This window comes from Protobothrops mucrosquamatus, unplaced genomic scaffold (genome assembly GCF_001527695.2).
Source record: "Protobothrops mucrosquamatus isolate PMUCROS unplaced genomic scaffold, P.Mucros_1.0 scaffold4211, whole genome shotgun sequence".
NCBI classification, from domain to species: domain Eukaryota; kingdom Metazoa; phylum Chordata; class Lepidosauria; order Squamata; family Viperidae; genus Protobothrops; species Protobothrops mucrosquamatus.
The window spans coordinates 21,140-34,973 of record NW_015390134.1 but is presented as its reverse complement, the minus strand read 5'-3'; the positions used below and the strand labels follow the sequence as shown (position 1 = coordinate 34,973).

The following is a 13,834-nucleotide window of genomic DNA, read 5'->3' as shown; positions in this document are numbered from 1 at the left end:
CTAGAATTTTTAAAGGGAAATTGCAGTACCTGGTACAATGGAAGGGATACCCGTTGTCTGAAGCCACCTGGGTGAAATCCAGTGAAGTGAAACCTGACAGATTGGTCAAAAGGATTCATGTGAAACACCCCAACAAACCGAAAAATAACCCTTAACCTACACTTTTGTTTACATTCCAGGATCTGTCCTTTTTGTAAGGGGGGCCGGATGTCAAGACTGCTAACATTGGATGTTCTTGCTTGCCATATATGAAGAAGTAAACATGTTTTATTTAGCCTGCATATCACTTCTAGAGTTAAAGCAGACAATGCTAGCAGTGGGTGGGAAAGTATGCTAGTTAACCATAACAATATTTCAGTACAGCATTGCCAAGGTCAGCTGTAACCGGAGGAGTTACGGGAGGGACAGTTCACACTTCAAACTAATTGGAGAATGTGATTGATGACTGTAAAATGAAGGAGTGAGTTATGCTTTGTTACGGGTGATTGGGGGTGGGAGGATTCAGTTTTTGGCTTAATTATGTACGTGCCAAAGCTATGTAGCAATAAAAGGATTCTTTAAGGTAAATAAGCCTCAAAGTTCTTTGAAAAGCTGCTTCTTTTCGGAACCATGACACAGTTAACAATGAGAATTGCATGCTTTAATGCTACCTTTTTTGCTTATTTAGTTAGTTAGTAGTGGAAATTTATATTTCCAAGCGGGGAGTGTTCTGGACCAGCTATGTAATCATTTGTGTTATTGTGTTTAGCATTTATAAGGTTAATGATGTATTATTGAATGAACTGCATGTTAGAATGTTTGGCATTTATAGGTTAAGAGATGGCTTATGGGCAATATTAGTTAATGCTGTTAGTTAATGCTGTGTGGGAGGAGTTGCAAAGTTTTATGACTGTACTTCCTGACTTTGTGCCTAATTTTCGCTCTGTGTCTTCCATGGCTTCCAGACGCATGTGTTGGAAGCTTTGTTCTGCAAACATATGATTTGTACACAGGATGACAAAGAACTATTAACTTTTTACCTAATGAAATGGATTCTGATTGCAACAGTATTCCGGAAGCATCTCAGCTGTAAACTGTGAGTTATTGATTGAGAATACCTGTGAATACAGTAATCTTCTAATCTATTCATTTGAGTTAAATACTTACTGCTCACGTGGAGAGGGAAGCATTCAGATCTACGTGGCAGGAAACCGATCCCTTTGGAAAAGAGCTACATCAGAATAACATACATCAGAATAACAGTGTGGGAAGGGACCTTGGAGGTCTTCTACTCCAACCTCCTGCTCAAGCAGGAGACCTTATTCCAGTGGTGGGATTCAAATATGTGAACAACTGGTTCTCTGTGTGGATGCTGCGTCCAGACGTCCACTCTGGGCATGGGCAACAAAAAATTAACTACCGGTTCTGCCAAAGTGATGCGAACCAACTGAATCCCACCACTGCCAATATTTGGGCAGAATCCAGTTGGTCAATGGACTTTCGTGCAATATATAAAGGTGCTCTTTTCATGATAATTTTTTGTGAACAGGATACAGCCTGGTCATCTCTGAAACTTTCTTCTTTCAAATAACAAGTAGTCCCATTGAATTTGCACCCATTTCTCCTAGGTTCAGACATGTGCTTGCAAATTTCTGCCACCTTTATCTAGCAATAAAACCCATTAAATATCAGCAGGAGATTCTTCTAGGTAGATATTGATAGAATTGCATTTCTTACAACACTTGTGCAATTGTACTGTATGTAATGGATACATTACGCAAGGTATTATTTCTACTTTGTTTTGCTCTAATATTGCGACTGTACAGCTGACAATTTGTTCATTTTGGGGATCAGAGTATCCTGTTCCTGGAGGACAAATAAAGTTAGGCTTTCTTCAGAAAAACCACAGTGTCATGCCTCCGTCTGAGCCTGAATCTGAGGAGGAAATGGAGCTGGAACAGGACCCTATGGAGGCAGAGGGAGAGGTGTCTGTGGCTTCAGAGGACTGTGGGGAAGAGCAGGCTGAGGCAGGCCAGGGACCTTCAGGATTGGAACAGGGGAGACAGAGTTCAGGCGATGAGCAAAGCCCACCCCCACCTGATCCTAGAGCAAGGAGAGTGGAGAGAAGGAGGGAACAATGCAGGCAGGCTCAATTACTCGGGAGGAGAGCGTCCCGCCCCATTCCACAAGGCACGCCTAGGGATTGAGATTTAAGGAGATGCTGTGGGATGGGGCATTTGTCGGGACCAATGCTGGTTCATTGGAGTGTTGTGTGTTGTTGCTCTTGTTCTGTGCCTTCAGTTCGAAAACTTGGAAACCTTGACTATCAGACTGTATTTTGGATTCACTCTTTTGGAAACTGCTCAGGCAAGCTCGGATTCAAACGACTGGTTAAGTTTATGCTTTCTTCCTTGTTATCTCTATGGCCTTGACTACTTTCTTATGCTAATCAGCTTGTATTTGAACCTACTTTCAACCTGAATCGGCTGAAGGGATGCGTGTGTGATTTTTTGTTGGAGGCTTGTCAGCAAACTTGGGAGCATTTGGGGAAAATTGGGAGCAATAAAAGAACTGTTTGAATTGCCAGCTGACTGCATTGCCTCTGTGCTGTGCCCTGGGTCATCACACACAGAGATGCTTATATTAGCCAACATAAGAGCACCTGCCAAGAAAAGCATGTGTGGATGGGAAAATATTACGGTTAGGGCAGAGTTCCCCAACATTTTGGCTTTGTGGATCAGCGGGGAAGGGGGAGAGGGGATGGATCCATACGTGTGGCAGGCATGCATGCTGCTCGTGTGAGAGGATATGGCAGGAAAAGGGAATCTCAGACAAATCAAGGTTAACATTCAAGTGTGAAAGGACTAGAGTGGTAGAAAGCTCAGTTTTTCAATGACTTTCTCCACTGTGAAAATCTTTTCATTTATTTTTATTGATGGTTGTGTGCCACCTAGAGTCACTTTTTGCGAGATGGGTGGACTTATTTATTTATCACATTTATCACATATAAATCAATGATGAATTAGCATAAGGTGGGCTTATACAGTAAGAGGAATAATCTCATATTGGTTGTAACTTTTTCCAGGTCCATCCACTCTTCCTACTGTTGCAATGCTTTGTCAGCTATGTCCTTCTCTCCAGTGCTGCCTCCTCCTCCTCCTCCTCTTTCCATTAGCCTCCAGTTCTGCTTCTAATGGGGACACAGTGGTCATAACCAGCAGTGGCCCTATTAAGGGCAAGCGGTTCCTGGCTGGTCTTGGATCTGTGACAGCCTATCTAGGCATTCCTTATGCTGAGCCTCCCCTGAGGAAGTTGCGCTTCCAGAAACCTCTTCCACATCAGCCATGGACTCAAACTTTGGAGGCCACCAGCTTTGGCAATTCCTGTCCTCAATTTATTTTCCAGGATGTCCCTGAAGAAGAGACATGGACTCCTAAAACACCACTGTCAGAAGACTGCCTTTCCCTCAACATCTGGGTACGGCACCCACAACCTTCTTCACCAGTGCCTGTTTTGTTCTGGATACACGGAGGGGGATATTACATGGGCTCGTCTTCTCTGAACATATACAATGGGGCCTCCTTAGCTGCCACTGAGAATGTCATTGTGGTCTCCATCAATTATCGCTTCGGAGCCCTAGGCTTTCTTTACTTGCCACCAGCTGCTCCAGGGAACCTGGGCTTATGGGACCAACAGCTGGCCCTGAAGTGGATAAAAGAGAATGCAGCTGCCTTTGGGGGAGACCCTTGTCGGGTGACCATTTTTGGCGAGAGTGCTGGAGGATCTTCTGTGAATTTCCATCTTCTTGCGCCAAAAAGCCAGGACCTTTTTGCCCAAGCAGTGATCCAGAGTGGAACAGCCAATGCTTTCTGGGCTTGGAGGTCTCCTGAGGAAGCCAAACGGTTATCGCTGGAATTTGTTCATTTGCTAGGTTGCTCCGAGGACAGTAATATCAGCATACTGCATTGCCTGGAAACAAAAAATGTTTCTGAATTTATTCAGCATGAAATATCTATGTCGTTAAATGTTGGCTTCCTTCTGAATTTTCCCTTTGTGCCAACTGTAGATGGGGATTTTTTGCTTGGTGATCCAGAGAAGCTTATGGGGGAGGGGAAAATTCAAGTCAAACCCGTCCTCATAGGAAAAACCTCTGATGAAGGAGCCTCATTTTTCCCCTATGTTTTCTCTAACACCACCCACAATCTCATCAATCAGGAGCAGCTTCTGAAAGGGATAAGACTGTTGCTGCCAAATGCAACTGAAGACTTTGTTCAGATGGTTGCCCTGAAGTACAGTGAAGGAAATCAGGGCCCAGCAAAATACCGCTCTGCTCTGTCCCACTTCTATACAGATTGGATCTTTGCATGCCCATTGATTGAAGCTGCAAGAAATATCAGGAAAACATGGAGTCCTGTATATGCCTATTTATTCGCACATCGCCCTTCAGGGTCAGTCTGGCCTGAATGGATTGGGGCATCCCACGGTGCTGAGATTCCTTACGTTTTTGGGACCCTTGAATCCGTGCTTCCTGTCAATCAAACGTACACAGAGGCTGAGGCGAGACTGAGCTGTAAGATGATGCAATACTGGGCAGAGTTTGCCAGAACTGGGTAAGTGGTTCACTTTATTTCTATAAATTTGTATTTTAAATCCAAAGAAAGCCCCCACCCACCTTCAACAAATGTACTTTATATGTAAGTAATGCACTCATAAAGAAATGCACGCTATTACTTTGCCTGTGTTTACAAGTTAAGTTAATACAGGTAGTTCACGATTTACAACCAGAGTTGGGGCCAGAATTTATGTTGCTAAGCAACTTGTGAAATGAATCATGCCCAATTTTAAGACCTTTCTTACCACAGTTGTTAAGCAAATCACTGCAGTTGTTAAGTATAACATATGGTTATGTGAATCCATAACTTTACTTGCTTCCAAATGGTGACCATGTGACCCTGGGGTGCTGCAGCCATTGTAAATACATGCCAGTTGCCAAGCACCCAAATTTTGATCACAAGACCATGGGGATGCTGCAATAGTTGTAAGTGCAAGGACCAGTTGTAAATCACCCTTTTGAGTGCCATTGTAACCTTCAATGGACGTTAAATGAATGGTTGTAAGTCAAGAACTAACAGTACAGGGAAGAGCCCTGAAATTTTTAAGGATTCTTAATTATGTCACTTATAGGTAATCGTTCTTTTATGAGTTCAATGGTATTACACATATTCCAGGTATTTTATTTCTACACCTGGAATAAAGAAGGCAAAAGGAAGATAGAAAACAAAGCATTACTTTATCATTAGGAGAATAAGCAAAGGCTAGCAAGGGAGTAAGTAGTAAAGGGGAAACACCCAAAATGGAGGGTGCCCAGGGTGTGAGGAATGGGGGAGTGGATTGGGACTGGTAGATTTCAAGAGTCTGTGAGGAGCTAGCTTGGCTTTGGATCAGCAAGGAGGAGACACAAGAGATTTCTCCAAGCCAAACCTCACCCCTCCCTCAAAGTCCCCTTTGGGAGTTCTCCTTGGTTATAGTTTCTCAAGTCAAGACCAATCCATTTGGAAAAGAACTACATCAGAATAACAGAGTTGGAAGGGACTTTGGAGGTCTTCTAGTCCAACGTCCTGCTCAAGCAGGAGACCCTATTCCATTATGGACAAATGGCTGTCCAATCTCTTCTTTGAAACCTCCAGTGAAGAAGCATCCACAGCTTCTGAAGGCAAGCCGTTCCTCTGATCAATTGTTCTCACTGTCAGGAAATGTATCCTTATTTCTGGGTTGGTTCTCTCCTTGATTAGTTTCCATCAGCATCCTTTTCTTCCTCCATAGGAATCCTGCTGAGGATGAGTGGCCGCTCTATAATGCCACAGAGCAGAATTTTTTCCTTCTTAATACTGAGCCATTCCAGCAAAGGGCGAACGAGCACTGTGACTTTTTAAAGAGCCATTTTTCAAAGGCTGAAGAGCCACGTAAGTTCCACTATTGGTTCTGCCTTTGGAGGGGAGTAGTGGTTGATGAAAAAGATATTTTTTAAAAAATTATTGATATTTATACATCAAATGTAGAGACCACCCATCTCACTCATACAGCAATCTCTACAAATTTTGTTTTTATTGCCAGCCTTTGCTGAGACTGAAATAAAACATTTGATTTTGTAGTAGGCAATTTTGTAATGTCTCAAGAGTTGGGTCTCTAGTTATGTCTGAGAACAGTGCTTCTCAACCTGTGGTTCACAGGGGGTCCACAAAGACTTGAAAAAATGTTATGATTTAAATTTTGAGTTAAATCTTGGAGGTCCATTACCACAAAGGATATTTAAAGGGGGTCTGTGGTGAAAAAAAGGTTGAGAACCACTGTTTTAGGAGATCACTATGTATATCTTAGTTGCTCATATACAGATAACTATAGTAGTAGGAGTAGTGATGATGATGATGATGATGATGATGATGATGATGATGATGATGATGATGATAATAATAATAATAATAATAATAATAATAATAATAATAATAATAATAATAATAATACTCCCAAAACATCTGGACAACCACTTGACCACCATTGGCATGGGCCAAATCCCCATCAATCAATTGCAAAAAGCAATTTCTGGGAATAGCTTATATCAGACATGTCAAACATGCAACGTCACGTGACGTCGCGCGACGTATCAGAGCTTTTTTGCCATTGCCGGCAATGGGGTGGGCGTGGCTCCGGTATGATGACTGGCAGTTTGATACCCCTGGCTTATAATGTCAAACTCACCACGTCACGTGACGTGTCATGGCGTATCGTGACGTTTTTTGCATTGCCGGTGCTGGGATGAGCGCGGTCTCCTTGTGATGCAACTGGCCCATGGGCCGGCAGTTTGACTTACATCCTGTGATGATACCTTTAACTCCATCAAACAATATCTGCCTGTACCAGCTCTTTGGGAAGGCCTGGATAGGTGGACCAAAAATGTCAAATCCAGTCTAAACATCTGGTTGACCATGTGATGAACAATAATATATTTTGATATATATATTTAATAAATATATATTATGCCACGGAATCTATGGAATCTTCAGAATCCAACTTCGAGATGTCCCAAAGGTGTTTTTTCGTGGGGCAACTGGATTTTCTTGTTTTTCTTTGAAGACGTTTCGCTTCTCATCCAAGAAGCTTCTTCAGCTCTTCTTCATTAAAAAGTACCTCTGGGACAACCATGACCTGGATGACTGAGAATCTCTATAGACAACTTCTAGATTCAGATTCTTTAGTGATAAGATGTCCACCTTACCTTGATATTTCACTTTTCTTTGTTCTGCAGACAAGTCCGAAGGTGATTCTGATTCATCAGACTAGGAAGAAGAGAAGAGGTAGGAATCCAATGCTTGGTTGTAGTAATGGGGATCAGTTGGGATAAAGCTAGCATAGAGCACCTGCCGAGGAAAGCATGTGTGGATGGGAAAATATTACAGTTAGAGCAGAGTTCCCCAACCTTTTTGGCTTTGTGGATCAGCGGGGGAGGGAGAGAGGGAATGGATCCATGCGTGTTGCAGGCACACATGCTGCTTGTGTGGATGGGGATGAACACATGCACATGCACTCACCTGCCACTTCTGTGGCCCACTTCTGAAAGGCTCAAGGCCCAGTAGTGGGCTGCGGCCCAAGGGTTGGGGACCCCTCAGGTTAGGGGAATGTAGCTATTCTAAAAAATATTTCTGAGGCTGGCCTTTGTGTGAAAGAAAATGCAGGTCAGCTTTATTTAGGAAATTCCATGGTGGTTAGAAATCCTGAGTTGCTGGGTTCAGAGACAGAGGATGAAATTGCGCTCTTTATCTTTTCAGTTGTACCTGACTTTTTATAATACGTGTAATGTATTGGGTTAGTCATTAATTAAGGTGACCAACTTTTTTACAATGAGAAGGAGGACAGAAATAAATTGAAGAAAAAAAAAGTGAGTCTAATCCGTGTGTGTGTGCCGTGTCATGTTTCGGTAAGAAGTAAACAAAGCCACTTGCGCGCAGCGCACTCTCTCAAAACAATTCTCCTGTGCGGAGCGCATGCATCTCATAATCGCGTCTCGCCGCACTGTACCGAGCCTTGATGAATCGTCATGTCAAATACAGATACGTCATATCACACGCAACGGATCAGCTCGGCATTGATCAAATACGGAGATTTACAGATTAGTCTTCAAATATCGAAAAGGAGGACATATAGGAGGACACTTTTCGAGAGAGAGACAGAACTTACAAAAGGAGGACTGTCTTCCCTAAAGCAGGACGGTTGGTCACCTTACATTAATAGTTGTTATGATCCGTTGTTGTGTATGTTTGAAAAGAGTCTCCAACTGTCGCACAGCAAACTGCTAGCCGGCAATTTAAATTGTTCTTTAAAATGATTGATCGCCACCTAGTGGCAGCACTGTATAAATAGATGTTAAGTGGCTGGGCCACTTCTGTGTTTTCCAGCAATACAGAATAGTTGTATTAAATCGCTTTGGTCTATGCCACAACAAACACAATACACAACAACACTGTTTCTCAAACTTGGCAACTTTAAGATGTGTGGACTTCAACTCGCTGAATTCTGGGAATTGAAGTCCATACATCTTAAAGTTGCTAAGACTGAAAAACATTGCTTTATAGACTTTAGAGATTAGTTCTCTCCATTTTTTTCTGATGCGTTACAACTTTGGTTAATTTTTCTAGGTTTTAAACAGTGTTAATGTGGAATAATGAACAATTACTAAAATAATGATTTGTCTGCATAATTACTAGAATAATGATGTGTCAGGAATAATGCATAATCACTAGGAAAATTCTGTGTCAGTAATATGTGACTAACCTAATGCGCATTGCACATGGATACAATGTATGAAGCAAACCCTCCATTGTATACCCGTGACAAACGAACCTAATGTATTACAATGTGTATTTCAATGTGTAGTCCTTTGTTCCTGAGAAAAGGAAAGTATAAAACTGAAGTTTGAACCCACCCTCAGGGTTCAGAATTGCTTGTCTCTATTGCTTCTGAACCTGCACAATAAATCTGTCTGCTAAAACCCTCTGGAATTCGTAAAAGTCCTTTCGTTTTCCACAAGAGTGTCATGTTTGTTGGTATTCTGTGCTGGTCTCTTTTATAATTGCTTCCAACCATTCTGATCATAACTGGCTTTTCTAAGGAATTTTATTGCACAACATAACCAAAAGAGGGCAGGCTTATCTTCATAATCCTAGGTTTCCGTTTGACATGGTCTAAAATCTCCTTGGTTGTTATTTTTGCTCTCCAAGATATGAGCATTAGTGGTCTCCAATCCCACAATTTGCAAGAATCAAATTTTCTTCTGTCTCCCTTCTTTTTAATTGTCCAATTTTCACAACTGTATATAGTTATAGGAAAGACTATAGTACAGGTAGTCCTCAATTTATATCCATTTTTAGTGACCATTCAAAGTTACAACAGCAGGGATAAAAGTGATTTACAACCATGTTTCATCCTTACGGCCATTGTAGCATCCCCATGGTCACGTAATCAAAATCTGGATGCTTGGCAATTGCCTCATATGTATGACGGTTGCAGTGTCCCGTGGTTAGGTGACCACCTATTGCAACCTTCTGACAAGCAAATGTGGAAGCCAGATTCACTTAACAACTGTGTTACTAAGTTAACAAAGAAAGGTCATAAAATGGAGCAAAACTCATTTAACAATGATCTTGCTTAGTAGTGGAAATTTGGAGCTTAATTGTGGTTTATAAGTCAAAGATTCTCTGTACAGTGGGCACGTTTAAGAGGGGAAAGACCCAAAGTTGATTAACCTTTTAGTTGGTTGAGCAACTGTGGCGGGAAAAGGGAATCTCAGACAAATCAAGGTTAACATTCAGGTGTGAAAGGACTACAGTGGTAGAAAGCTCAGTTTTTCAATGACTTTCTCCACTGTGAAAATTGTTTCATTTTTTTTTTATTGATAGTTGTGTGCCACCCAGAGTCACTTTTTGCGAGATGGGTGGACTTATAAAGGTGAGAAATAAAAATAACATTTATTTATTTATCACATTTATATGGCCACCCATCTCACTGGACATGATGTGTACAGCCAACAATTAAAACAATGCCTCAGCTATTAAAAGCTTCAGAAATAAATGAAAGCAACTTTGTGGGAGAAAAACATCCATCAAACCATAATATAACCATGAAAAAGGCTCCCCCCTGGGTTTCCCAGAGTTCCAGGGAAAACCACATTTTGGGGGCCTTCTGAAAGGCTAACAGGGTTTCGGAGTTTAAGAATATTTACAACATGATAACTCCGTTAAAAAAAATAATCTGGAAATTTGTTCAGATGTTGAAAACTAAACAGTACTGCCCAAAACTATGATGGTCTACTAAATGGCATGGTCCCAGGTGGAAAATCCTATCTCATACCAAACTAAAAAAAATGGATGTGTGTGTATGTGAGAGAGATTCAACTGTATATTTGGATGATTTAAAGCAGGATCGGGGCAGTAAAAATGTTGATATGGAGTCATTTTATATTGTTATTCATTTCAGTTATATCTTAACCATAATTCACAACATAGGGATTGGTACACTAGATTCCAGAAAGGGATTTTGGAATAAGTTAGAAAGATATAATATATGTAACAAAAATAATACATAGACATTTTATTGGGAACCCTGGGTCAGATCTACCAGCAATTGTGTGTCAAAACTGTCCATTCGCTGAGCAAGAGAATCAGTTCTTCTAGAACCTTGGAGACACATCATGGAGAAGGGCAAAGGTGACTAAGTCACTCCCTGCTCACCATTGTTGTCCTCAGCAAAAAAAATGGAGTCCCACCATCACAATAAATTAATGCTGAATTAGCATAAGGTGGGCTTATACAGTAAGAGGAATAATCTCATATTGGTTGTAACTTTTTCCAGGTCCATCCACTCTTCCTACTGTTGCAATGCTTTGTCAGCTATGCCCTTCTCTCCGGTGCTGTCTCCTCCTCCTCCTCCTCTTTCCATTAGCCTCCAGTTCTGCTTCTAATGGGGACACAGTGGTCACAACCAGCAGTGGCCCTATTAAGGGCAAGCGGTTCCTGGCTGGCTCTGGATCTGTGACAGCCTATCTAGGCATTCCTTATGCTGAGCCTCCCCTGGGGAAGTTGCGCTTCCAGAAACCTCTTCCACATCAGCCATGGACTCAAACTTTGGAGGCCACCAACTTTGGCAATTCCTGTCCTCAATTTATTTTCCAGGATGTCCCTGAAGCAGAGACATTTACTCCTAAAACACCACTGTCAGAAGATTGCCTTTCCCTCAACATCTGGGTACGGCACCCACAACCTTCTTCACCAGTGCCTGTTTTGTTCTGGATACATGGAGGGGGATATTTCATGGGCTCATCTTCTCTGGACATATACAATGGGGCCTCCTTAGCTCCCACTGAGAATGTCATTGTCGTCTCCATCAATTATCGCTTGGGAGCCCTAGGCTTTCTTTACTTGCCCCCAGCTGCTCCAGGGAACCTAGGCTTATGGGACCAATAGCTGGCCCTGAAGTGGATAAAAGAGAATGCAGCTGCCTTTGGGGGAGACCCTTCTCGAGTGACCATTTTTGGCCAGAGTGCTGGAGGATCTTCTGTGAATGTCCATCTTCTTGCACCAAAAAGCCAGGACCTTTTTGCCCAAGCGGTGATCCAGAGTGGAGCAGCCAATGCTTTCTGGTCTTGGAGGTCTCCTGAGGAAGCCAAATGGTTATCGCTGGAATTTGCTCATTTGCTAGGTTGCTCCGAGGACAGCAATGCCAGCATACTGCATTGCCTGGAAACAAAAAATGTTTCTGAATTTATTCGGCATGAAATATCTATGTTCTTCAAAGGTGGCTTCCTTGTGGTTCCAGATCCTTTTGTTCCCAAGTATCCGGTGGTTCCAGCTCCTGCTGTTCCTGAGTTTCCTGTGGTTCCAGCTCCTGCCGTTCCTGAGTATCCTGAGTTTCCTGCTCCTGCTGTTCCTGAGTTTCCTGTTCCTGCTGTTCCTGAGTATCCTGTGGATCCAGGTTCCTTTGTTCCTGAAAAATTTTGGGTCCCAGTTTTTCTGTTCCAGAAGTTCCTTTGGTTCCAGTTTCTCCCACAGGAAGAAGACCTTGTCTTGCTGAGAGACAAGGATGCATACCAGAACTCTTGGCCCATGGGACTCGTGCACCGGGCCACACCCAGTTTTGATGGACTAGTTTGCCAAATTGAGGACCAGATCATGAAGCCACGTGAGTCAGATCGTGACTCAAAGACTCTTGCACCAGACTGATTACTGGCTTGGTCCCGTTGCTGACGAAGACCGAACTGGAAGTTTGAACCTCAAACTATGTATTGGTGTTTACCTCATGATTGCATTGTTTGATGTAACACCTTGTTTATCTCTGTTATAGTTGTGCATGTTTTGTATTTACCTTATAGTTATGCATGTTTTGATACCATGTTTTTGCCTATTATAGTTAATAGTCAGTTTGTCAAGACTGCTAACATCGGATGTTCTTGCTTGCCATATATGAAGAAGCAAACATGTTTTATTTAGCCTGCATATCACTTCTAGAGTTAAAGCAGACAATTCTAGCAGTGGGTGGGAAAGTATGAGAGTTAACCATAACAATATTTCAGTACAGCATTGCCAAGGTCAGCTGTAACCGGAGGAGTTACGGGAGGGACAGTTCACACTTCAAACTAATTGGAGAACGTGATTGATGACTGTAAAATGAAGGAGTGAGTTATGCTTTGTTACGGGTGATTGGGGGTGGGAGGATTCAGTTTTTGGCTTAATTATGTACCTGCTGAAGCTATGTAGCAATAAAAGGATTCTTTAAGGTAAATAAGCCTCAAAGTTCTTTGAAAAGCTGCTTCTTTTCGGAACCATGATATCAAGCCAAAAACCACAAACTTTTAAAACCATTTAGGGGTCCCTTACCCCAGTCACTATCCCTAAACTAACAGGGATAGTTTGACAAAGATTTGGGGAAGATCTCACCATGGAAGAGGAAGAAATGCCTGAGGCCAGCACCCCTCCAGCCACAGCTTCCCCGGGGGGGGGGGGAGTGACAGCTGCAGCAGCTTCCCCAGGGAGGGGAATGACAGCTAGCCAGCCGGTGGAGAAGAAATTCTTGCAGACTCCCCAGCTGGGAGCAAAGCCAAAACTATCAGGAGAGCTGATTTGGTCGTCAGACTGGGATAAGCCGAGCAGAGGCTCTGGAGGCTTCCATACAGCCCTGCCAGCAGATGAGCGTGAGTCACGACAAAGGTATTCTTACATATCGCATCCCCCACACCAGTGGAGGACTACCCGGCCGTCTGTCACTGAAGACTTGGGTGAGTGAAAATACCCACCTGCAGCTCGCAGCGGGTCATTAGAATACTTGGCAGAAAGATTTGAAGAATTAGAAGTGAGGAGCGAAGATCAGCTCCCATTGAGAGAGGCCCCCAGCCCCTCCCTCGCAGATCAAACAGCCTTGCAGACCCTGGGGTCCCCTGCCAAGGTCTCCAGTCCCACAGAGAGAGGAAACCCCAGCCTGGGCCCCCTGCAGCAATGGGAAATTAGGCAATCCCCACAGATGTGTGATCAGCCATCTCTGAGCTTACATCAACTAATAAAGGCCTTGCAGCAGCTTGTGGTGGTGCAAAAGCCAGGGGAGCGACAGCCGGTTGGCCCGCAGATGAGGGAGGCCCAGCAACAACCCCTACTCATCCAGCAGCCATTGAGAAGCCTACAGCAGCAGGGGGCACCACCAGCCCCCGCTGGCCAGCAGCAGAGAAGACAGCAGCAACCCCCGCCCAGACGGCAACCTGTGGAAGATCTCCAACGACTTGAGAGGCCAGTACTACCGGTATGGCAACAACAGCCAG

At 43.2% G+C, this 13,834-nt stretch overlaps 1 protein-coding gene and 1 pseudogene across 1 annotated transcript; both read left to right on the top strand.

The window, feature by feature from the left end:
* The first annotated feature begins 3,090 nt into the window (after window positions 1-3,090).
* On the top strand, window positions 3,091-7,317 carry LOC107298709 (cholinesterase-like). The gene is made up of 3 exons (XM_015828085.1): window positions 3,091-4,589; window positions 5,803-5,942; window positions 7,283-7,317. Exons 1-3 carry the CDS (start codon window positions 3,091-3,093, stop codon window positions 7,315-7,317), a joined length of 1,674 nt encoding a protein of 557 aa, XP_015683571.1.
* Window positions 7,318-10,890: 3,573 nt separating this feature from the next.
* On the top strand, window positions 10,891-12,412 carry LOC107298705 (annotated as a pseudogene).
* Window positions 12,413-13,834: the final 1,422 nt, after the last annotated feature.

Bases quoted from the DNA above. Each gene is read 5' to 3' on its own strand.
- LOC107298709 (XM_015828085.1), top strand. From the start codon at position 3,091: ATGCTTTGTCAGCTATGTCCTTCTCTCCAGTGCTGCCTCCTCCTCCTC. The intron at 4,590-5,802 runs GTAAGTGGTTCA...CTTCCTCCATAG, and splicing joins GCAGAGTTTGCCAGAACTGG to GAATCCTGCTGAGGATGAGT. The intron at 5,943-7,282 runs GTAAGTTCCACT...TTTGTTCTGCAG, and splicing joins TTCAAAGGCTGAAGAGCCAC to ACAAGTCCGAAGGTGATTCT.